We start from the raw sequence: 26,239 nt of genomic DNA, 5'->3' as shown, positions 1-26,239 counted from the left end.
AAATAAAACATGAATAAGTTTCTGTGGTGGTGGGGATTGAATCTAGATTCTGACAAGTGTCCACAGCCTGAAGCTTTTATTTTTAACATTTTCACAACTTGCCATAAAAATGTCATGCTTTTCCTTTTGTACTTTTATTTTCAATGAGAAGCTTTTTGAAGAAGGACTAATTCTCTTTATCCAATGACTCATCCTTTTACAATGGGTCTGTTTTGTAAATTTGTATTTTAGTTCCTTTGGCTTTCTTGAACTAAGCACACTGATAATGAAACATAACAAATATGTGCTAGTTTATAAGCTTAGTGAGTAAAGAACAAAGGAAGGCAAGCCTAAGAATGCACAGCTGTATTTACCTATAGGCTTTTGGTTCTTTAGCCATGCTATGGAGGGAGGTGGGATCCCTGTTGCATCACAAGTCAGGGTCACTGGGTTGCTGATTGTCTCCACCACTGCTTCTCTTTCGGGCCCTTCAATACTGGGTGGCACTGTAAGAAGACAGAAGAAAACCATGTATCCACATTAAGCTAATTGAGGACACTTTCTTTCATTTGCATATCTGGGGGGAAAAACGAGTTGTATTAGAGGCAGATGCTCACCATATACATTGAGGTGGAAATTTTTATCATCCCGTCCTGCTACATTTATAGCTCTACATACATACTGGCCTGTGTCAGATACCTAAAAGAAAAAGATACTAGTTGTATGTGCTCCATTAAGTTATAGATGACCAATCATACTGCTCAGGTGTAATGGAATCATCAGTCATCTTTATACTCAAATGGCCCATTTCAACAATTTTACTTCCTTTTTGTTATGAAAGTAAGTTCAGTAACATTGGGTGCATATTTTTATTTTTAAACACTTATCACTACTTTTATTCAGTACCATATTATTGTAGCTGCATTGGAAAGAAAAAAACAGTAGACACATTTTTTTTTTTTTTTGTCAGTCCTCGAGCTTGAACTCTGGGCCTGGGCACTGTCCCTGAGGTCTTCAGCTCAAGGCAAGCACTCTACCACTCGAGCCACAGTGCCACTTCCAGTTTTCTGGTGGTTAATTGGAGATAGAGTCTCACGGACTTTCCTTCCCTGGGCTGGCTTTGAACCATGATCCTCAGATCTCAGCCCCCTGAGTAGCTAGGATTTACAGGCCTGAGCCACCAGCACCCGACTGCAAAGTATATATTTTCTATATAAATAACCTGAGAATTTACAAACCAGGCACATTTAGTAACTAATGTTGCTTGAAATAATACCATAGTACAAAATTTGAGTTCCTAATTATCCAAAATGAACAACTTCCAAAATAGCAACAACAAACAAATGATAATCATGTTTCATTGTAGTAAAGGGAGTATACAACTTTCACTGATATCTTCATAACCCATGTAGGAGCCAAGATACTCAAACAGAAATAAAAGATGCACCTCAGCTTTCTTTATGTGAAGCATCTGTCCATCAGCTAAAATCTCCATATGAGTAGACTCTGTTATCATCCGCCCATTCTTATACCAGGTAATGACTGGGGGTGGGACAGCATTTGACTCACATTCCAATGACACTGAAGTTCCCTCTCTTACATTAACTACAGAGAGAAACTCACTGCCATGATCCTTAATGCTTGGAGGCACTGTGTAGAGAAAAAGAACAGAAGATTATTATTATTTTTGTTAAGTTTCTCAAGTAATATTGAATGTCAGTTTTAATAGGAATTAACACTCCCAGGAGAGTAAAGACACACCATAAACAGTCAGGGAAACTCTCTTCTTGCTTTCACCAGCTTGATTGATAGCTATACAAGTATATTCACCACCATCGGAGACCTTGGCCCGAATAATCTGTAGAGTCCGGCCACCTGCAGGCAAATGTGATGTAAACTGAAGTACAAGGTTGTTTTGTTAACCACCTTATCAATAAAAGAAATGACATAATACATAATTTCTCATGGAGTGAAATTTGTATAGAAACATTTACACTAAAAATTAGGGCTGTAGGTGTGGATCATGTGGTAGAGCATTTGCCTAGAAAACTCAAGGCCCTGAGTTCAAACCCCAGTACTATATATATATTTATATAATAAAAATAATCGAATCAGTTTTATATGATTCTTTATTACTGATTCTAGTTTTTATTACCACATATCAGTTATATAAGGGGGTAAGGTTCATTGTGACATTTCCATAAAGACTTAGGAAGGAACCAAATCAAACTAACTCCTTCTATTATTCTACATTATCATCTGCCCATGACTAAACATTTTCAACATTCCTTGGTTCTATTTTCATATATGTAGATAAAGTACTTTGACCATTTTCATCCCAACCCAGCCTCTCTGTTTGCCATCCTCCCTCCTTGACCCTTTGTCTCGGCAATAGAGCTTATTTTATGTTCCTGTAATTCTTTTTCTTTTTTTGTTTAGTGTGTACTCATTATATTAAGGGATCTAGTTTCTAATAAGGAAAGAAAACCTGAGGTTGATTTAAAGACAACCAGTGGATTTATATAATAAAAATGCTAGTAATCCTTTATACTCAGAATTATAAGTCATTCTGTTCCTAAGTTTCAGAAATTTTTGGAGGAGATCCTTTTATTAAACAGCTTCACAAAAATCCTAAGTCTGTACAGTCATACCTTAATACTCCCAAATAAGTACAGAAAGACATTTCCTGGGATGAAATAAATGGGATAAGACAAAGTTCGGAAAGAGACAAAGCTGAAATGTGACTTGTAAAAATAAAAGAAAGATTTTTTTCCCACCTATAATATAAATAATAAGTTGCTTACCAGGCACAATTAGAGCATTTGTGTTCGGCTTGATGGGTTGTTCATTCTTGAGCCAGCTGAGATCAGGAGGGGGAAAGCCAGAGACTTCACAGGTCAAAGAGATGAAATTGTTCACCACGACAGTGAGATTTTCAGGGTTAGGACCAACAACACTTGGAGGAACTGTAAAAGTATATATATATATATATATATATATATATATATATATATATATATATATATATATTTACAATCAGATATGACCAGAACAGATAACTCAATTGACTAACTATATATCCAAGTTCTGTACCCTAAGAAAGCACTGAGTGCTGTTTCGTAGAATCGGAAAAAAAAATCAACATTTTGATTTTTAATATTTATTCTATGTATAGATTAAAACTTATACTAATGACAATTATAATTGTCCAATAAATTTCCTCCTCATGAGATTTGATAGCATATCTGTTGCTGTCCAGGTCAGATTTACTTATTAAAGAGCCTCAAAGATATTTACTGAGCTACTAGGTATTTACCTATTCACTGTGCTAAGCATTGGGAATACAATGATGGAAAGGTTTCAAATTTGTGTTACATAAATATAAAATGGTAGAATATTAATACTTCTTGTGTCTCACACCAAAAACAAACATCCATCCTTCATGTCAAATGAGTCTCTTGAGAAGAGTAATTTTCATAAAAATTTCAACTATCTCTAAAATGAGCTAAAATTTAATGTACATATTACTTACATACTACTTTTCATCAATTCCAACTTAACATTCTGGAAGAAGCTCCATCTCAGAAAAATAAAACTTCTCTTTTGTGGTAGGCATCTTACTGCCAGTTTCACAAACATGATATTATTTATGGAGTGTCTGGTATGGAACTTGAATTTGACAAGATGTGTTCATGACTCGGAAGGAATTACTTAATCTACAAAGTGAGATTTTCTTCTTCAAGAAATATGTTAGACACTAGGGGATGTGACTCAATATGAATTCTGCACTTGAGGGCAAAAGCTGGTTTCAATTAGAACTTTCACAAATTTTTATAAAGAGTTACAGTATGTTGTTTTGCTTTCACAAAAACTTGTAGTTGTTGGGACTTTCTATTTTGATTTCTCTTTCGAGTAACTACTTTTTACTGAAGAAATGGTACAGGGTAAAAAAATGGGCTTTAGAAGATCAGCATTTTATAAATGCTGCTAGCTATGGTAGAAAAAAGAAGAGGAGATTGAAGGCAAGCTTCACATACTGATCAAGTTAAAAACAGAAAGCCAGTGTGTCTAATTTAAAAGATTTTTTTTCTTACAGTATACCCTACCATTTGTTTTAGAAATGAAAAAACCCTTACCATGAACATTGAGGTTAAAATATTTTTTGGTAGTTCCAGCAGTATTCTCAGCAATGCACACATATCTGCCAGTATCTGCTATTTGAGTATTTAGAACCTAAAGGAAAAAATGAACCAATTAGAAAGTTTTAATAATTTGTAATATATGTGATTTAAAAAGGATAAACAGTATATATACACATATATATAATACATACATACTTACTTACTTTCTAGTTAATACAAAATACGAAAAAGATGAAATTTTTGTACATACTAGAGCTGAAGCCATTTAAAGAATTTCTAATCAGAAATATACACATGGATCGTAAACACTGACTAAAAAACAATTCAGATTATGATTCCACTCTACTGCCTTTTCCTCTGGCAATGTAACTTCTTGTTGTTCATCATAGTTTTATTATTCTTTATACGCTTGCATATTGGGCTAACACATCAATCTTTTGGGGGTATGTAACTACTTATTATTAATATAAAAATTATCCATGAAATCACCATCACCAGCACTAGATATATTTTTTTACAGAATTTATTTGCTATTACACTAAATCTATTTAATTCTATTGTAGCCTTAAAGTTTTTCCTCATGAGGTAGAGAAAATGTAGAATTTGCATTGGCCTTGTGACTGATTTTGACCAATAGGATTTGTGGAGAAGTAAAGGAGTATCATTGAAAAAAACAGGTCTTTGCATTTTGGTTCTCCCTTTTGGAACTTTGTCACTTTCGTGGTGGAGAAGCCATGAGTGGATTGAGGAAGCTGTGATCAGGAGTGGCAGAGCCAGCCCACTTATTGCATCTGAGGGCCCAGATACATGCAAGAGCCCAGACAAAACCCATCAAAGTCACACACTCAATCCACAGCTCAATGCAGGCACAAGCAAGTCCCACTGAGACCAGAAACATCACGCAACCAACTGGCAGACCTAGGAACTAAATAATGCGTCTCCTTTCTAGCCATTTAGTTTTGGAGCTGTTTGTTTCATGCAGCAAGCATTAGCTAATAAAGCAGGATATTTATTTTATTAGGCAGAAATTTCTATGCCTCCACATGTCTTTCTTCCCTAGACACAAAAACATTGAAGTCTTTTGGTAGAGATGGATGGTCATCAAGCAAATATAACCTTGATGCTTAGCTAATATTTATAGATAGCCTAATTCTTTTATGTATAATAAATTCTGTGACATATGCCCTGTGTTGGATACACTGTTATGCTTTACATTTCTCTACCAATAGAATAGTGTTCATTTTGTTGAAGTAATGATTTAATCAAGTTGTATTCTTTTTTATTTTACTTTTTGCTGGTCCTGGGATTTGAACTCCAGTCATGGGCACTGTCCCTGGGCTCCGTTTTGCTCAAGGCTACTGCTTTACCACTTGAGCCACAGCACCACTTCTGACTTTTTCTGTGATTAACTAGAGATAAGAGTCTCATGGACTTTCTTGCCTGGGCTGACTTCGAATCGTAATATGCCTCAGATCTCCTGAGTAGCTAGGATTACAGGTGTAAGCCAGTGGTGCCCAGCTAATCAACCTGCATTCTAATCAATCTATATTCTATTCTATACATGTCTGACCTTAGTTCAGGACACTTGGTTAAAGAAATATAGACAAGTGTAATGAGGAACAATAATCTACTCTATTGACATTATTTCTTCTTATTAATCCTTTGCAAATGTAGAACAAGTTTTAATCTAAAGAAGCCTTTAGATTAAAGACAGAGGATGGAAATAATTATTTAATAAATAATAATGGCTTTTATCACACATAATTTATCAACATAAACATAGAGGGGTTATTGTATGTTAAATGAATTGTGGGAGAATTCATATAAAAGCTTTTGGGATGGTAATTTCTAACAATGGAAACAGAATAATTTATCTTATATTCTCATGATGATTAGTTATCTCCAAAAAGAAAAATGCCTAGGCTCTCCTAAAATTTTTTTGAATCTGGAAAACTACAACTATAAATAAAGTACCAAGTCAAACAATGGTAGTGATTTAAAATTAGGTTTTTCATTTTACCTGCAGAATCCTTCCATTCGAGAGAAACTTATGGTGCTCATCTTCGAGCACGGGCAATCCGTCTTTCTGCCAGGCATTCCTGGGTGCTGGGCTGCCACTGGCGGAGCATTCCATCTGTGCATGATGATTCACCAGCACGGTGACCTCTTCCGGGACATCAGCATTTGCTCCCTTGATAACTGGTGGCACTAGGAAATGATTGCAAAAATGAGATACGGATAGAAAACAAGTACTTTCCTAAATGATTAGGAAATCTACAATGACTAGTTTTCTGACAGCTCATCAAAAAGTCAAGATGGTAACAGAGAAGGAAAACGAAGTAGAAGCCATAATTCTCAAGGAGCAAAATTTTATACTAATAAATTTAGGTGGTGAACTGAGCATGTGAGTTTATTCTCTTTCCTCTCGTATCTACTGTGAATTAATCCCTTCAATGATGTCATCTCCTTATTGTTCAATCCCAGGTCTTTGCTAATACAGCCTATCTCTCCTCTCCCAGCATTTCTGGGTATCTTCTGGGTATTGCTTCTATTAAGTAAAGCTATTTTATGATCAAGACTAGTAAATTTCAGCTATTTTTTCCTTTTACTAATACCAGGGTTCACACTTCAGGCCTTGTACACATGCCTTTGCTTACTCATCTGGAGCTTTATCACTTAAGGTATGTTCCCAGCCTGGCTTTTTGATAGTTATTTTTGGAGACAGAATTTTGAAGACTTTTCTGGCCAAGATGACTTTGAACCACTATACTCCTGATGTCTGCCTCATGTGTAGCTAGGATTGCAGGCATGAGTTGCTAGCTCACAGCTAACTTACATCTTTTAAGTGTATTTGCAATGTGCAGATTTTGTCTCATTTGTGAGGGATTATCTGGACTTACCATCAATGGCATTAGCATCAGCATTACCCAGGTACTTGGTTATAATGCTCATTTTGGGGGCCCTAATCAGACCTCCCCAGTAGGCATCTCTAAAGAGGTATAGGAAGGCAATGTCTTGGCAAGCTCTCCAGGTGACCTCATAAATGCTGAAGTTGGAGAAGTCTGGCTGTAGATTTTCCTAGAAGCATTCATTTTTATTTAAAATGCTTTAATAGCATGTGTGTGTGTGTGTGTGTGTGTGTGTGTGTGTGTGTGTGTGTTATAAAAGATACCATATTGTCCATAGGAAAAATGATTGAAACATCTACTAAGTCCAGAAGGCAGAGGATGGCTGCTTTTGTGAATGCAACTATGGAAGTCCAAAATAATCATTCTTTGGGTTTACAAGTTTGGTTCCTTTTCACTTCATTCTGCTAAAGTACATGATGTTACTAATACGCAGTAAAGAGTACTCTTGTGGTTATTCAGATCTCCAGGAATGAGACTGGAATTTTATAAAGAAAATAACACTGCAATGTATATAACAGAATTTCAATGTTCTTTTGAAATAACATTCAACAATATGGGTTTTTTTGGCTATTTGCTATTGGTATATATTCTTGGTGCCTAGTATAGTGCCGGGCTTATAGTGAAACACGGAATGCGTGTTTGTTAATAAATCAAAATTTGAATTTTGTTTCATATACTTCCTTACAGGAGTCCTTTATAAACTGCTCTTTGCTCTGAAAACCCTACTCCTTCATCTTCTTCTTACTTCTGTCAGCCCAGTAGCCTCTTGCAGACCCTCAGACCTCACTGTGAGTAAAGTCTGGCTGATCTCTTTTGATCCATAGATGGCAGACATGATGATAGCCAGCTGGTCTCTGGGACTTTTCCGAGTCATGAGTCAATGAGTTTTTGGTTTAAACCATCTTGCTATCTGGGATCTGACAACAATGTGCTCTGAGTTTTGTATATACAACAATTAATTCCTTGGAGGGACTGTCGGTTTCTGATTATTTTTATAGTCTCTAAAGTGCCTAGGGTAACAGCTTGTACACATTAGTTCTTGAAAAATCTTTTTGAGTGAGAGAGCGTATAATAAACAAAAAACAAGCAACCTACAGAGGACACGGACGTCATAGTGAAGAGAATCTTCCCCAGCTTCATTCACGGCCACACACGTGTATCTCCCAGCGTCTTCTGCTTTTGCCCGGGGAATCTGTAGCACTCGCCCTCCTGAAAATACACCCCAGTGTGTTTCCTCCTCTGTGTGTTACAAATCACACACCCAGACACACATTGTCATGAAGAATGACTTCCTCACATTTTCTTCCAAGGCTCTCATTTCATTCAATCACTGAGTTCCAAAAAGTAAATCTCAGATACTATCCATTTTTATAACAAACATAGCCTTATTAAAAAGTAATCCAATTTTGTAATATACACCAGCTTTCCTGAAAAATGAATAGCTCATGTAAATCTTCCCAGAGGCGGGTAATGGATAATATCCCATCATGTTCCATATAGGACGCTAATCATGCTGTGATAATTTCCTTTCAACTTTTGATCCTTTTCCCTTTCCCTTTTCCCTTTCTTTTTGGGGTGTTGGGATTGAACCTGGGGCCTTGCAGGTGCTAGGAAAGCCCTCGGTACTGGAGCCACTCCCTGTTCAACCCAATTGTTTTGTTTTTGCTTTTGTGTTTGGCTTTGAGACAATGTCTCTTAGCTACCTTTATCCATGCTAGCCTGAAACCTGTGGGATTCCTGCCTCCATCTATTGAGTACCTGAGATAACAGGCATCAACTATCATGCCCAACTTTGTATCTCTAATAGATATTTGCACTGTTTCCTATGGAACTCTCCACACTTTCAGTCCCTTAAAAAGAACTCATTTGTTTTTCTGATAAGGTTGCTCATGAACTTTACCTTGGTTGGCCTTGAACTCCTGATCCTCTTACTTTTTCCTCTGGAGTAGCTGAGATTACAGGCAAGAGCCACAGTAGCTGGTTTTAAAGTTTTTTATGTTGATGTTTCACACTTAGAGAAAAGGTGTAATAACTATTTATAAAACTTTCATTTGAACTTACCACTTACCAATTACTTTTAGCTCATATCAATTATTTTCACTTATTATGCACTCTTTTTCTGAACCACTTGAGAGTTAACTGCAGACACGGTTCCCTTTCAATCTGAAGTGCTCCTAAATAAGAATAAAGACTATCCCCTAGATAACCACAGAACAATAATCAAAAGCAGGGAAATTTAAAACCAATACAAAACCATTGCTGAACCATCGTTCATTACTGCTGTTCAACAATGAAACTGGTTTCTGGCTTCATTATTGCTGCAGTATACTTTTTATAGCCATTTCACCCCTAGACTTAGGTCAAATTTAATCTTATATATTAAATATAGTTACCTTATCTTTTTAGTCCCCTTTTATATTTTTTAATTTTGAAAGATATCATTTTATTGCAGGTCAAATTTACACATAATTGTTTAATATGCTAACACAGTGTACACCTTAGGATGAACTTAAACAGACCCTGACACTTGTCAAAATTATTTTGAAGCTCTCAAAAATAATACTCCTAGACATCTCAAACACCTTTTCTTTCTATAAACAATGTAATATCTCAACTATTTGAAACAGGGGAATGTGGCTCATTGGTAGAGTGCTTGCCCAGCATGCACGAAGCCCTGGGTTTGAATCCTCAGCACCACATACACATAAAGTCAGAAATGGTACTGTGGCTCACGTGGTAGAGAGGCTCAGGGACACTGCCCAGGCCCTGAGTTCAAGCCCCAGGACTGGCCAAAAAAAATCAAATAACTATTTGAAACAAATTTTATCACTTATCTATAATAAGTTCAGTAGCCACCCTTGGGAAAATATAATTTGTTTAACAATGCTTTTTTATAAAACTAATCTAATTCTCTCCTTGTACTAACAGAGCAAAGGAGACACAGGAAGATGGAAGGAGTTCATGCGAGATCCTGTAGTAGACATGACTAAAATATTCTATGCCACTGTTCAGCTCTCAAATTAGCCTCTTCTAGATTGAACCTACAACACATGTAGCATTCAACGGCTTCCGTGTCATTAAAATTGTATCACCAGAGAGCCATCTTATAAAAGAGAAAAACACACTTGGCAGAGATTTCCTACTCCCATGTCAGTGGTATCACTTACCTGGGAAGATCAAGACTCTGTCACTTGAAGTCACAGGCTGGCCATCTTTGTACCACGTCAACGTGGGAGGCGGAGTGGCATTTGTCTCGCAGTAAAGAGAAATGGGATTGTTGATGATCACATCTTTGGCTTCACCAGTCCTGCCAGTGTCTAGCATGTTTCCTATTTCCCACAGTTTCTGAAAACTTGGAGGAACTACGAATAAACACCACACATTTTGTTTATGTGTGAATGATCAAGGTCAACCCATGGAACAAAAAATTTTGACTGTTTTTGACAAGTGACTGCAAACATAAACTGGAGATGATGACAATATTTTCAAGTACTGATATGTGCACCAACACCAGTTGTTAGCTAAGCAAAGTAGCAGACAAAAGTGGAGTTGGTTCTCATGTGGAGGAGACCAGAGCTTTGGGACTTAGGAAGGCTTCATTTCAGCTCTCACCTCCCTGAAAAGCATTGAATACCTGTTCTCAGGACTGAGCTAAGAAATATGATCATGGTAGGAAAAGCTAATTTTGGTGGACCACTGAATTATTCTTACATTTCCCAACAATGTAAGAAGGCAAATGAAGTCCACAACAATCAGGATAAGAAACTCCATTAAGACAATCGGACCAACTCATCCATTCCTGGGAACAAGTGTGAACTTTCTTGAAGGTGATTTGACTGGACGTCACACACATTTAAAAAGTACCTGACTTTCTACTGAGTGGTGGCGGCTCACCATCACTCTCTTAGATATGGGAGGCGGAGATCTGAGGATCACCCTTGAAGGCAGCCTGGGTTGAAAAATGTGAGAGATTCTTATCTCCAATTAACCAGCAAAAAGCCAGATGCAACAGAAGCACGGCTCAAGTGGTAGAGTACCTGCTTTGAATGAAAAGACTTAGCAAGAGCTAGAGGCCCTGAGTTACAGCTTTAGGACTGGTACATACTAAAAGTGCATAACTTTTAACCTAAAACTTCTACTTTTAGCCATTTGTATAAAGTCAAAGATGGGCAAAAGTTTTATGCGTACATATATTCAGTATGGTGATTCATATAAGTAATAAAAAGTTGGAAACCACTTAGTGGTTTGTAATAACACAAAAGGACTGTCATTACACAAATATTTGAATATCCAAGTGATGAAACAAGTAAGAGTTATCAAAAATCATGATGACAGCTGGAGATAAAGCTTTGTGGTTGAGCACTAATTTAACAGGATTGAAGACTTGGGTTCAATCCCTAGCAAGGAACCAAGAAATCATGTTGAAAAGCAGTAAGGAAAACAATATCAAAACAAAACAATCAGTGTTTCTCAATCATTTAACTAAGAGCTTATATAGGTTACCTTAGTTTATATTCACAACTGTACAAACAAAGGCAATGACTTTAAGGGAAAGATCAAGGTTTGAAATATGCAGGTAACTTGTTCAAGTCACAAAGCTTATAGGAGTTGTAATAATCACCAATTCAATGTCGACTACTCTGAACTCTTTAGGGATTTTCTGTCTTCCACATAAATTCTATTGTTAAAATGCCATGATATAATGTTAGGGGAATGAAAATGTATCAGAGAAGTTGGTATTGTGTGATTTAATTATCCAGATGAGTTGTATGTATGTACACTTAGAAGTTTGAACTGGCTCTGATCAAGATACATTCATGGTACATATAAATGGATATATTACATTGAAACCCCACTTTTTATTATCTGAAGATAATAAAAAAAATTCTCCCTGAATTTCTTGAGTTTAAAGCATCAAAAATGATTTATTTTCTAATATTATCAAGAGGAAAAAAAATCTATTTAAAATAAACCAAGTCAAATCTCTTCCATTAGTTTGATAGATCATGCACTAAATTTTATGCAATAAATATGCAAGTATTACCTTGAATATTCACATCAAAGTCCAGCTCATCTTCCCCTGCAATGTTAGATGCAACACAAGTATACCGTCCAGTGTCTGATATTTGAGCCTCCTTTATTTGAAGTGTGTGCCCATTTGCAGCAATGGTGACATGATCATCTGACTTAAGAGGCTGTGATTCAATGATAACAATGTTAACATCATATACATCATAAATCCTCTCAGGGACCATATAGTTGATCATTTTTATGATGTGTAATAAATGGAAATACAATTTTATGGAATATAGTCAAGCTAACACTAATTAATTTACTTTGATTAAAATAGTTTTTGAGCGATGATTACTTATTGATGATTACAGCTGAGTTGGCTTTCAATTGTGCCAGGTATTTATGGGAGATATATTTGCATATTTTTATGATTAAAAATTACAGTTTTGTTTATCATATCCACTGATCCATCTTAGAAAAAAGTTTATTCTTTTATTCACTGCTCTTATGTAGTATTTTAAATATGAGTGTCTTTTTATGATAATTGTGAAAAAAATTTCTTGGCTGAGTACTGTTGGCTTGTACCTGTAATTACAGTTATTTAAGAGGCTGAGATTTGAAGATTTGAAGCTAGCTTGGGCAGAAAAAGCTACGGGACTCTTATCTTTAATTAACCAACAAAAAGCTGAAAGTGGAGCTGTGGCTCAAGTGGTATACAAGAGCACTCTAAAATCTCAGGGATGGCTTGAATTCAAGCACTGTATTGGGCCTGTGAGCATGTACATACGTGTGTGCGCACACACACACACACACACACACACATACCACAGGTCTTTATAAAAAAATTGAGGACAACAGCACATTCAGATTGGATATAATTGGATCTAATATTACTATTGTTCATTCATTGGCATTATTTCTTTTTCTGTACATTTTTTTATTATAAAATTGCTGTACATGAGCAAGGTAATGAGTACATTTCCCATTGATCATTGTTGCATTGGCATTTTTTCTTAAGCAGGAATATTGATATCTATATTCCAACATCCTTAAAGATTTTCACCCTGGCCTCATTCTCATTCCTTCTGCGATGTTGTTGTTTGGTATTTTCAAGCAGCCATCTGAAGTTGTACTCTCTCCAGTCCCTTCTACCATCTTTTTCGGCTTTATTGTTCCCCATCCTTTCTCAGCGATAAGACAGTCATACCGAGGGCTGAAAAATTATTAACTCACCCCTTCACACTCTGCTTTAAGTGCTCATCTCTGACTACCACCTACTAACCTTTTAATTTACCTACTAACCTTTTAAGCAACCTACTAACCTTTTAAACAACGCAATCGTTGTTTAAGCCTATGGGAAAACCTGCATTCCATTCACCTTGCAGTCTTTTTTGTAGGTGGGGGGGCTGGTCCTGGTTCAGGGACTGGGTGCTGTCTCTGAGCTTTTGTGCTCATCCTTAGCACTCTACCACTTAAGCCACAGCTCCTCTGCTAGATCTTGCAGTCCTTTCTCTACTTCTCATTTCCTCCCTAACCTCTCTTCTCCCTCACCCTGAGATCTCCCCTAGCAGCCGCTCCAAGCATAAGCTCTAACTCCCTGGCCTCCTCTCCTTTCATTTTACTCTAGTAAAACCTTAACTCTTACAGAGCCCAATCCTTCTGCATTCTGAGAAAACCTTAGTCTCCTCAAAAGACATTCTTCCAGAAGCCATGTCCTCTCATTTACACCATTCTAGGTCTCCCCCCACACCTCTTTTTTTTCTTTTTCTTTGCAATACTGAGATTGAACCTGGGCCTCACAGTTGCTAAGCAAGGACTCTATCACTTGAGCCATGCCTCCAGCCCTTTGGCTTTGGTATGTTTTGAGACAGGGTCTTATTTTCTGCCTGAGTCAAACTGGACCATGATCCTCCTGCTATGTTTCCTGCTGTAGCCAGGATGGAAGGCATAGCATGTCCCTCTCTGTTTCTGTTGAGACAAAGTATCAAGAAATTTTGCTTGATTTAGCCTTGAGCTGGGATCTACCCAATCTAAACCTTTCCAATAGCTAGTATTATATAGTGTAAGCCATACCTACCACTGCCAATCTTAAAGGACACAACTCTCTCTGGCTGCTGCCCATCTTCATATTTTCTGATTTCCTGTATAGTCAAATGATTTTTAAAATGTTTTCTAGCTATGGTAAATAATGCTGCAATGAGTATAGTTGTGCTAAGATATGGAACCAACCCAGATGTCCCTCAGTAGATGAATGGATCAAGAAAATGTGGCATATATATGGAATTCTATGCCTGCGTCAGAAATAATGGCATCACCCCATTTGTTAGGAAATGGAAAAACCTGGAAAACATTATATTAAGTGAAGTAGCCAGGCCCAAAGAAACACAGTCCCCATTGTTTCCCTTAATTGCAATAACTAGTATTAGTCTAGGACAAGCAGAAAAGGTCAAAAGCTATATATGTATGACCATATAAGATAATGTTAAGTGAAATGAACCCAAAGATAGGGACACAAGTTATTTTTTCTTCCTTGCTATTGTTTTTAATATATTTAAAATGTTCTAAATGATTTTTTTTCCTTTTTATGTTCTTCCCCCATGGTATAACCCATTTTCACTGTATTTGATATCAGTGCCCTGCATCTTGTATATACATTTTTCTAATTTGGGGAGGGGAAGGGAAATAACAAAATGCTGAAATACGGATACAGGTTGACTCATTGTAACAATGAGATGTACAAGACAGTATTTTGAAAATGAACTTTACAACTTGGGGGGTGGGGAGGGAGGAGTTGGGGAGGTGGGGATTGTAGGGGAAAAACAAAGGAGGTAACAATGCTCGATAGGAAATGTACTCATTACCTTACTCATGTAACTGTAACCCCTCTGTACAGTATTTCTACAATGAAAAACATATTAAAATGCTTTCTATATGTGCTATGTCTAATTTTTTCCTTTCATCTTTCCTAGAATCTGATTTAACTGAGCTTCTGTTAGGTCTACTTGACTGAAAACACCAGTGACATTCACGTTGCTAAATTTATTGCTTAATTCTAAAACTTTATTTTACCTTGCTGGTACTTACTGGTATATGCCACAGTTATGTCCTTTTGAAATATCTTTTTCTCTTTATCTTTTGACATACTACATTGACAGTTTCTTAACTTTCAAATGTGGGAGTGCTCAAACTTAATCTTTGTATCTCTTCTTTTCAAATACCACTTTCCCAGGGATTTCATGTGAATTTTGGGCTCATCTCTTTCCTTTATACCCAACAATTAGTTTAGATTTATGATCTTGATGCAAATGATCATTTTCTTCCTTCTGCAGTTTTGGAATAATTTTCGAGATGAACCTTGTTTAGTCTTTAAGTTTTATGTGTGCATGTTTATGTGTATGTGTATATATAGTAACTAAGCAATGAAAAAGATATACAGAAGATTAAAATAATAATAGAAATTCAAAGGAGTGAGGAATTGTTTCCAAATAAACTTAAATAGAATTGATATTGCACCATGAAGCATGATTATAGTCAGAAAAAGAAACTATAAACAACCTAGTGGGAGTTCTATATTTTCTTCCTGCAATCATTTCCAGATGAAATTTGCTTATTTTATATGAGATGATTTTTTTTTTTTTGCCTACTCACTTCTAGTCTAGCAAAATCCATCTGGGGTCTGAAAAGCAAATGTGATATCTTTGCCTGAATCTACCTGAAGTCTTACAACTGGAATATGACATGGCCATGTGGTTAATGATATGTAAAACAGAATAAACCACAGGGTAGCTTATTCCACATCTGTATTAAACAGTATCAATATCAGCTAAAAATTCTATGTCAGCTTAAGAATATCAGTACATATATCTTTATAACATGCACAGGAGAATGTGAATTAAATGGCAAATAGGTAGGTAGACTGAGAGTCAGATCAGAGAACTGAGGATTTGCCAGTCATTTCATGTTTCTCCCTAGACTACAGGTAACCAAATTGATTTTCTGTCCCTTAGCTTTGTCCCCAATAGTTTGGAATATCAAAAATTTTACCTCTTGTAACAGGAGTTAAAGATGTTTAGTGAGACTTCTGAATAACTTGAATGCCCATATTATATACCCATCATTTAAGTCTGCTATAGCACGATGTATTGATTTCTTCTCTAGAGAAGTTCACTTAGTGAAACCACAGAGCAGACGCCCTGTTTGTCAAACTTCTGTAGGAGTGGGATGAGGTTTTTGTAGTCAGCTGCTAATACCTACAAGAACAATCTTGAAACCTGCTCAGTGTTGGAACCATGCCAAAATGTTTGAATGTGACTTTGGTTTTTGACTTAAGCAGTTTCAGATTCTAGGAGCAATGGTGTTGGCTACTTTTTAAGGTCACAATGATGCGCCAAGTCACTTCTGCATGCTTTTGTCTTAATTGGTTATTGTCATCTTTAAGAAATTACCAGTAAGTGAGAATAGTTGTGACTTGCCTGTCCATCCTTGTACCAGCTGAGAGAGGCCAAAGGAATAGCATAAGCTTCACATTCCAAGGTCAGGGTGTTGTTTACTTTGATCTTTACTTCTTTAGGGGAAAGACCTGGCCCCAAAAGGTCTCCTCTACTGATTATTGGTGGAACTGCTCAAAATAAATATTAAAGCATTAATCTTTGTGTTTTTCTTTTTCAGATACATGACATACCATGAGGATCATAATGAGGATCATTTAACCAGAAAATAAGGAAATGGCAAGGATATTTCCCATACTGCCCTTCAATTAAGGTCTTTGAGTTATCAATCTAAGATCAGTACTATTTAGATACAGAGTGTGAAAGAAACCAGCTTTTTCCTTTCATTTTTCTAAAACTGCCAAGGAAGCCAACATATTCATACAACAGCCAGTTTTCTTTGTTCCAGGTCCACAATAAATAGTCCATGTTTGAACCATGAAATGTATTTTATTTATTGTTAAGGGTAAGTCAAAGAAGAAATGACAATTAAAAAATACTCCTTCTGTATAAAAATAGGGGTAAAACATCCCGAGATGTGGATCCTATTAGTGGCAGTCTTAGCCTTGCCTTTTTGCTCAAAGGTGACTGTACATCATGATGGCGTCAGATCATTGAGGGTCTCATGGATTATGGCGTAAGTATTTAAACCACAACTCTGTACAGGAAGCTATTATAACTCATCCCACAGAGCAAGTCACGAAGAAAAACAGTGCCATTCCAAAATTTTCAACAAGAGTACAGTGAGCAGACTGAGTGGGATCTTCACATCTTTAAGCAATTGAGGTCATGGGTACAATGTTTAATTCTATTTCCATCATTCATTAAACAGACTGGATAACAAGAGTCCTTAATGGTCAGTTTAAATAATTATGAACCCATAATGGCAAACAGACATGAGAGAGTGAGAAACATCAGAGAAGACAGAAAATATCACATTCTTCCAGAACTTACTGTAGACCTTCACTTCATAATGCTTCATCATTTCTCCAGCCTCATTGGTGGCCACACAAGAGTATCTCCCGGCATTGTCTTCCTGTGCGTTGAGGATCTGCAGAGTTCTCCCTCCTGAGACATCATGCAACATTAAAGAACCTCTGACTTCAGAGTAGAGGATGTGCAACCCACCAGGATTTTAGCTATTTGGAACTTGTTTCTTCTTCTTTTATATGCCTCTCTATATAGTTGAGATAAGACTAACTGCAGACATGAGCATTGTATGGGGGTGACAGTTACCCAGCCCAGTGGGCTCTCCAATAATGACTTTATGACCTTTCTGATACATTCCCACTCCTGTATACAACTTTAGCTAAAGTTCTTACTTTACTCAAATTTCTGCCTTAGTCATCATCTTCCCCTTTAATCTATCAGTAGAGATTAAATTTTTTAGAGCACAGTTTTCTTCCTAAGAATAGTTTCATGGGTGCTCCAATCATGGGTATGATATGAAACCTCTTTAATCCATGCATTCAACACATGGTTCCTATTTTCTTACTTTATTTCAGCTGTTCTCTTTCAAGTAGTACACTAGAAATCTACTTATTATCACCTATACGTTCTTTTATACTTTTCCACACTTGTCATCCTGTAGGACTTGAAATCTCTCCCAATGCACTGCCAATGAGATAAACTTTGGAACTTCCTTTGAAGTCTGGGCCACATTCTGACTAAGCAACAGGCTTTTCCTGGCCACTTCTGATCATAGGTAGCCATCTCTCCTTTTAATTCTTAGAAATCTTTCAACTATTCAATTTTTCATAACCTCTCATTGTGTGGTGGTGGTGGTGGTGGTGGTGTGTGTCTCCTAGGCTTATTCTCAGGGCCTGGGTGATGTTCTTGTTTGAGCTACAGCCCCATTTTTCCAGCTTTTTGGTGATTTAAATATTTCAAAGTTGGCTTTGAACTAGGATCCTCAGGTGTCAGCCTCCTGTGAGCTAGGATTAAAGACATGAGCCATAGGCGCCTAGCTCCACCTCAAAATTTTTACTCATGATTTTTCACAAATCCATTTTGTTAATAAGCTTTTCTCATATATTTTATTTCCTCCACATAAGACTTCAAGTTTCTTAAGACCAATAATTATACTTTTAAATCTTTTTTACTTATATAAATAATAGCTGGCATTAAAGAAGAATAACTCAGTCTAATACTAACTCTCTTTTAAGAGATAAAATAAGTTGATGAGTTCCTATCCTTTCACTGTTCTACATTACAAGATATTTTAGCAATTAATTATATTGGGGCCATTTTAAATATTTTTCAAAAAAGTAATTTTTGGCATTTTTGATTATAGTATATAAGTACATATTTACATAAATATAAACAGAAAGTATAACATCAATAGAATAGACTATAACCAATATCATAGTTTTGTTTTTTTTTTTTATAAAAATAGGCAATGATTCTGCTTTTCTACAGTAATAGATGACCCAGATTCTTGTTGGGTAGCTGAAGTAAGTTCATTACCTGGAAGAATGCGAATATTTCGGTTGGATTCTAAAGGTGCTCCATCTTTAAACCAGGTGATAGTAGCAGGAGGATACGAGTATGCTTCACACACCAAAGACGTGGGGCTATTGAGGATAACAATGACATCTTCAGGGCTGCCGTTGCTATCTACCCCAGCAATTGTGGGTGATACTGAAAAAAACAACACATTTAATGAAATAAATTGAGGAATTTCCTCAGTTGTGCATTTCTAAATTGCCAGGGCATTTATTGATGTAATTCCATTTGTGAATATTTACAAAAATAATTTGTTGTTGTTCTTGCTTTATTCAAAGGCAATCAACAAAAAAAAATAACGCTCAGGGTAATGGAGGGGAAGATTACAACATAGGGAAATTACAACATAGATGGAAGGACAGACAGCGAATACTACTGAAAGGCAAAAGGAATGACAGAAGTCATTCCAGAGCATGTGGTGTGAGGGTTCCTACTAGATCTAGAAGAGGTTTTAAAGTGAGCCTCAAGGAAGAGTGCTATCTGCAGCTGAAAGAAAGAATGTTAATATAAAGAAGGTGCATGGCCATTTCCTCTTAACTTAGGAACGAGACAAGGATGTCCACTGGCTCCACTTCTCTTCAATCTAGTATTAGAATGCCTAGCTACAGCAATAAGACAAGATGCAAACATAAAAGGGATCCAAATAGGGAAAAATGAAATAAAACTCTCCCTCTTTGAGATGAAATGATCTTGTATTTAAAGAATCCCATGGACTCCACTCCCAAATTACTCAAGCTGATTCAAAACTTTGGAAAAGTAGCAGGGTATAAAATTAACACTCAAACATCAATGGCTTTTCTGTATGCCAACAATGAGAAAAACATGGCTGAAATCAGGAAAGCAATACCATTGGTAATAGCCCCACAAAAAATAAAATACCTAGGAATTAACCAAAGAAGTGAAGGACATCTATGATGAAAACTTTAAAAACCTGAAAAAGGAAATCAAAACAGAACTTAGAAAGTAGAAAAACCTCACATGTTCCTGGATTGGAAGGATCAACATCGTGAAAATGACATTACTTCCCAAGGCCATCTACAAATTCAATGTGATACCTATCAATATTACAACCTCATTCTTCAAGGAAATGGAAGAGGCAATCCAAAAATTCGTATGGAACAATAAAAGACCTGGAATAGCAAAAATGATCCTTACAGAAAGAACAGTGCTGGAGGAATATCAATACCAAATTTCAAACTCTACTACAAAGCCATAGTAATCAAAACAGCTTCGTACTGGCACAAGAACAATGGAATAGCATTGAAAACCCATAAATGAACCCACAGACCTATAGCAACCTAATCTTCAATATGAGAGCTAAAAAAAATAGAATGGAAGAAAGACAGCCTCTTCAGTAAATGGTGCTGGCAAAATTGGTTAATCACTTGCAGAAAACTAAAGCTAGATTCTTATTTATCACCGTCCACCAGAATTGACTCCAAATGGATCAAAGACCTCAGAGTCAAAGCAGACACCCTGAAAACATTACAGGATGGAATAGGAGAAACCCTAGGTCTCCTTGGCACAGGACAAAATTTTCGTAATAGAGACCCGGAAACACAACAAATAAAAGAAAGGTTGGACAAATGGGATTGCATGAAATTGCAGAGCTTCTGCATGGCAAAGGACATAGCTAGCAAGATCAATAGAAAGCCCATGGATTGGGAGAAGATCTTCACTAGCCATACAATAGACAAGGGTCTCATATCTAAAATATACCTGGAACTCAAAAAATTAAATCCCACAACAACAAATATTCAAAGAAACAACTGCCCAATAAATAAGTGGGCTAAAGACTTAAAGAGAAACTTCTCTGAAGAGGAAAGAAGGATGGCCAATAGACACATGAAGAAATGCTCAACCTCTCTAGCCATAAAAGAAATGCAAATCAAAACAACATTGAGATACCACCTCACTCCAGTTAGAATAGCTAGAATCAAGAACTCTAATAACAACAGATGCTGGAGGGGATGTGGACAGAAGGGAACCTTACTGCATTGTTGGTGGGATTGTAAACTTGTTCAACCACTTTGGAAAGTGGTATGGAGGTTCCTCAAAAGACTCCACATAGAGCTCTCCTACGACCCAGCAATCTTACTTTGGGGCATTTACCCAAATGATCACAAACAAGACTATACTAAAGCTACCAGCACAACTATGTTTATTGCAATATTATTTCCTATAGCTAAGATATGGAACCAACCCAGATGCCTCTCAGTAGATGAATGGATTGAGAAAATGTGGTATATATACACAATGGAATTCTATGCCTCCATCAGAAAGAATGACATTGTTCCATTTGTTAGGAAATGGAAAGACTTGGAAAAAATTATATTAAGTGAAGTAAGCCAGGCCCAAAGAAACATAGGTCCCGTGGTTTCCCTTGTTTGCAATAACTAGTATATGTCTGAGACAAGCAGAAATGGTCAGATAGGTTGATGTTAGGAGAAATGAACCCCAAGATAAGGATTCAAATATTTTTTTTCTTTCTTGCAATTGTTTCTAACATATTTATAAGATGATTTCTTTGTTGCTTTGTATGTCCCTCCCCCACAGTATAACCCCTGTTTTCACTGCATTTAATGTTGGTATAATTTGTGGAGGGGAAGGGAAAAAACAAATCGTTTAACTAGGGATACAGGTGAACCCATTGCAACAATGAGATGTACAAGACCTTATGTCGAAAAACGAACTTTACAACTTTGACAGGCGGGGGGGGGGGGGGGGGGGGGGGAGAGGAGGAAGGGAGGGACGTGGGTGGCAGGGATGGGAAGGGGAAACAAAGGAGGAGGCAACAATACTTAGTAAGAAATGTACTCATTACCTTGCTCATGTAATTGTAACCCTTCTGTATGGTATTTTCACAATTAAAATAAAATAAGGTGCTTGGAAGTTGCACTGTGGCTCAAGTGGTAGAGTGCTCACGTTGAGCTGAAGAACTCAGGGACAGCACCCAGGCCCAGAGTTCAAGTCTCACGACCCACCAAAAAAAAGAAAGAAAGAAAAGAGAGAGAGAAAAGAAGGCAATCACTGGAAGCAGAGTGGTGGTAGTACACAGTGGAGACAGGTGGGAAACAGCAGAGATACACTGTGTCAATATATTGGAAGTTTAACAGAGACTTGTGTAAACAAGAATAAGGAGAAGAAACCAATTAAAGAGACACTTAGGAACTTAATGAATAGGATACATGACAGGATTGATGGGGGAGAGAGTAAAAGAAACTGAAGTCAAACATACCTTCCGAATTATCTTCCTTGCAAATATAAGTAAACTGCATTAAAAAACATGTAAAACATATAGAAAGGTTTGCCCTTTTAAGAGAGGAGGAGTTTCTTCACTTGTAAATCTTTTTATATTTTAAGTCCTACATTCCAGCTTGAAATTCTAACAAATAATTGTACATAGAATTTGAAACTTCTAAGAAAGATCTGCATTGCAGTTTTGGATTTTACAAGTCACAAGTGTCTATTTAAACATCTGGGATTGAATTGTATTCCTTGAAGAGAATATCTAGAGTAAAAAGACTCATGAAGTAAAAACAGAATTATAGGGATCACAACGTTTCATAAGAGAAATCAAGCGAGAGTCCAACAAAGAAAGTTAGGGACCAACCAGGGCAAGCAAAGATCACTAGTTAGGAATGAACAGTGCAAGAAGAAACCAGTCAGTCATGTAAACCATGCTAGGATCAGGAATAAAAAAAAAGCACAAGGCTTTAGCAACAGGGGAGAACTTGCTTAACAGCCCAAAAAGCCCTGTTTTTATTAGCAAAGTACAGGCAAAGTGCGCCTAAAAATGTCATGGTAATCTGGGTGCTGGTGGCTCACACCTATACTCCTAGCTATTCAGGAGGCTGAAATCTGAGGATCACAGTTCAAAGCCATCCCAGGCAGTAATGTCTGTGAGACTCTTATCTCCAGTTAAGCACACACAAAAAAAACCCAAAAGTGAAGCTGTGGTCTAAGTGGTAAAGGACTAGCCTTGAGGACAAAAGCACAGGACAGCCCCTAGGCCCTGAGTTCAAACCCTAGGACAAGTAACACACACACACACACACACACACACACACACACACACACACACACACGTGATAGAAGAAACAGTGTAAGGTGAGGCTGTTGGACAGATAATGTAAGGAAGGGTAAAGGCACCAAGTTTATGGCTAAGGAGATTGGAAGTTGAAAATATACACCCTTGAATAGCCTCAGCGTATTAAGCTGGTGGAAAAGAAGACTTCAGATCAGATTCCATCAGTCTTCAATGAATGAGAATGATGATGGAGATACGTAACCAGAAGGGCTAAGGTTGCAAGGAAGGCCTGTAGTAGATAGATTGACTCGGGAAACCTAGAATAAAGTCTAAGTGATCTACCCTGCAGATGTCCTCCAGGGAGCTGAGAAGCCAAATTTCAATTATAGCTGGGGGTTGGATAAATCTGTTTTATAGGCAGGGCAGTGCAGAAGAATTTAAAATGGATCAGTACTGGGAGGTGAATCAGCAGTGGGAGGAATAAGGCATTGAGGAATTTTGAGTTTTAAAAGAAGTGATGAACTACAGAATGAACTATAGTCCTTTACACACTGAGTAGGTGTGGAGAGATTCCAGGTCTGGTTCGTAAACTTTTATTCATAGCTAACTCCATATCTTGTTATGTGATCCTATTCTGGGAAAATAAGGCAAAGATGTGATCTACCCAAGAGGATATTGATAGCCTTTTATCACAGTCTTTTTAATATACTATCCACTGGATACTTGTACAATATTTAGTATTTTGATTCAGCTTTTCTTGTTTCTACATCTGTTCTACTCATTTAAAATTACATGGTCTTACAGGTGGACCCATTGCAACAATGAGATGTACAAGACGTTACATTGAAAAAACAAACTTTACAACTTTGGCCTGAGGGGAGGGGGAAGGGGGAAGATGGGAAGGGATAATAAAAAGTAAAATAAAATAAAATTACATGGCCTCCGAGATCAATGCCTTATGTAGGAAGTTCTTATAAACCTATGCAGTCTCAAAGTATTATGATTACAAAAGCAAACCAACACTCATCGACCAAAATCTGCATATTCACATGAGTCAGGTAATGGTAGAGGAATTATTTTGATGTTAGTAATCAAATAGAATGCTTTAGTAATCAAGTGGAATTAATTTAGGTGGTACTTTTTAAACTTTAAGAAATAAGCAGAGATTGAGAATCTATTATATAGCTGGGCGCTGGTGGCTCATGTCATAACATAACGTTGACAATGCAGGAACCAACTGTATACAAAGGCACACAGTAATTTCAGGCCACAGAGCTACTAATACAATTGCCAACAACATCAGTCACACAAAGTTAAAGATCAATGTATCTCAGACCCATTCATTTCTTTAGCTACTTCTTTTTGATCAGCTTAACTCTTTTACTATTGTATGTTTAATAAATATGTTGTTCAAAGTTACCCTTTGCACTCAACAAGACATCACTTGCCGGTAATATAGTACATAATGGAATGAACAAAGAAAGAAAAAACAGCACATGTGTGTAAGTCTAGGTGTTCCTTCCTTAATGTAATTATGCGATAGAGATAGTGAAATAAAGAGATTTTAGCCAGTACTCAAGTCTGAATGTTGAAGCCATCAGCAAAGTGGACTCTTACCAAAAACATTCAGGCTGAAACTTTTGTTCTTGTCTCCAGCTGCATTAGTAGCCAAACATGTGTATCTTCCTGTGTGAGACACTCGGGCATCAGAAATTTGAAGAAGCCGGCCACCAGACATTATGTGGTGGGTTTCATCTTGCTGGAGGAGTTGTCCGTCTTTGTGCCATGTGATTTCTGGCATTGGGTTCCCTGTAAGAAAAAAAAAAAAACATTTCTGAGAATGGCCTAATAATCAGGTCTACAAATAACAGATTTCAAGAAGGCATATTTCCTCCACTTTGCTCTTTACATGTTCCTCTTCTAAAACACTAACTACAGTGACCATTCATTTTTGGTCTTTACATGTTCCTCTTCAAAAATGCTAACTACAGTGACCATTCATTTTGAAGCCCAAGTTGCAAACTAACCTTTTTGTTTATATTTAATGATTATACACTGACTAAAAACACATAGGTTAGGGATCATTTTCAGGTACAGGTTTGTTTTTATTTACAAGTGAGAAGATTCTCATTTGACCTTTGTGTTTAACTAAATTCTATTTTAGTTTTTTTAAATTATAATTTTTAAAATTATCTTTAAGAGTTTCAATTCAGCATGTCAGTTTATTAGTACAATGCATCTTGATCAACGCCACCCCTCTCATCATTTCCTTACTTTAGCTCTTGCAGCTAAGTATTTTCAAAGCAAATGTAATCTTATTCAAAACATTAATATGTTACATAAAAAAACATAAAAGCAGGTCATGTATGCAAGAAGGCTAGAGTGATACACTCAAAAGCTTGAATAGGAATTGCTATAAAATTTTAACTTGTAAGATGTAGACAACTATTATCTATTCAATAGTTGTTAATATGATTTTAGGACAAATGGAAGGATAATTAATAGTATATGACACCTTCTCTATGTCTGCCTTTCTTAAAATATCCTTGCTTACATTTATTGCTCATTGAAAACATGGCTGCAATGAACTAAGAAACACATCCCATCTTCCTTAAAACACTAGCTTTCCATAAAATGTTTTGAGTATTTTTCCTTTAAATCTAGAAGATCATCTATAAAATAATGATAATAATAATAATAATAATAAAATACCTATATAATACCTATAATAAATACACCCTTGAAACCCTAGATCCTCAAGAGCCTCAGATCTGGAGTATTGTGGTTTGAAGCCAACTAAGCACTGTTGGGTCATACCTATAATCCTAGCTACTCAGGAGGCTGAGATCTGAGCATCATAGTTCAAAGCCAGCCTGGGCAAGAAAGTCCGTGAGAGCCTTATCTCCAATTAACCACCAGAAAACTGGAAGTGGCTCTGTGGCTCAAGTGGTAGAGCTCTAGCATTGAGCTGAAGAGCTCAAGGACAGGGCCCAGGTCCAGAGTTCAAGCCTCACCAAAAAAAAAAAAGAAGAAGAAGAAAGAAAAAGAAAAGAAAGACAAGAAAGACAAGAAAAGAAAAAAACAAGAAAAAAGAAAAAAGAAGAATTTCCTTTTTATTATAGCCATAGATTATGAGAGGCTTCCTCTTACATTTCTACCACCTACATTAGACTA

General features: G+C 36.7%; 1 protein-coding gene across 1 annotated transcript in view; it reads right to left on the bottom strand.

Annotated features, from left to right (window-relative positions):
* The window catches only part of Hmcn1 (hemicentin 1), a 432,339-nt gene that overhangs the window by 95,217 nt on the left and 310,883 nt on the right, over positions 1 to 26,239 (bottom strand). The window contains exons 49-62 of the mRNA XM_042674344.1: positions 24,683 to 24,874; positions 18,997 to 19,170; positions 17,485 to 17,598; positions 16,516 to 16,661; positions 12,075 to 12,225; positions 10,198 to 10,392; positions 8,126 to 8,239; positions 6,142 to 6,329; positions 4,116 to 4,212; positions 2,784 to 2,945; positions 1,741 to 1,854; positions 1,427 to 1,629; positions 597 to 678; positions 354 to 485 (exon numbers count right to left, since the gene is read on the bottom strand). Of these exons, the coding sequence (XP_042530278.1) occupies positions 354 to 485; positions 597 to 678; positions 1,427 to 1,629; positions 1,741 to 1,854; positions 2,784 to 2,945; positions 4,116 to 4,212; positions 6,142 to 6,329; positions 8,126 to 8,239; positions 10,198 to 10,392; positions 12,075 to 12,225; positions 16,516 to 16,661; positions 17,485 to 17,598; positions 18,997 to 19,170; positions 24,683 to 24,874 (2,064 nt within the window). The remainder of the gene's footprint in view (positions 1 to 353; positions 486 to 596; positions 679 to 1,426; positions 1,630 to 1,740; positions 1,855 to 2,783; positions 2,946 to 4,115; positions 4,213 to 6,141; positions 6,330 to 8,125; positions 8,240 to 10,197; positions 10,393 to 12,074; positions 12,226 to 16,515; positions 16,662 to 17,484; positions 17,599 to 18,996; positions 19,171 to 24,682; positions 24,875 to 26,239) is intronic.

The sequence above is a fragment of the Dipodomys spectabilis genome, unplaced genomic scaffold, assembly GCF_019054845.1.
Source record: "Dipodomys spectabilis isolate Male_0828 unplaced genomic scaffold, ASM1905484v1 ptg000019l, whole genome shotgun sequence".
NCBI lineage: Eukaryota > Metazoa > Chordata > Mammalia > Rodentia > Heteromyidae > Dipodomys > Dipodomys spectabilis.
This window is presented reverse-complemented; position numbering and strand designations above follow the sequence as displayed.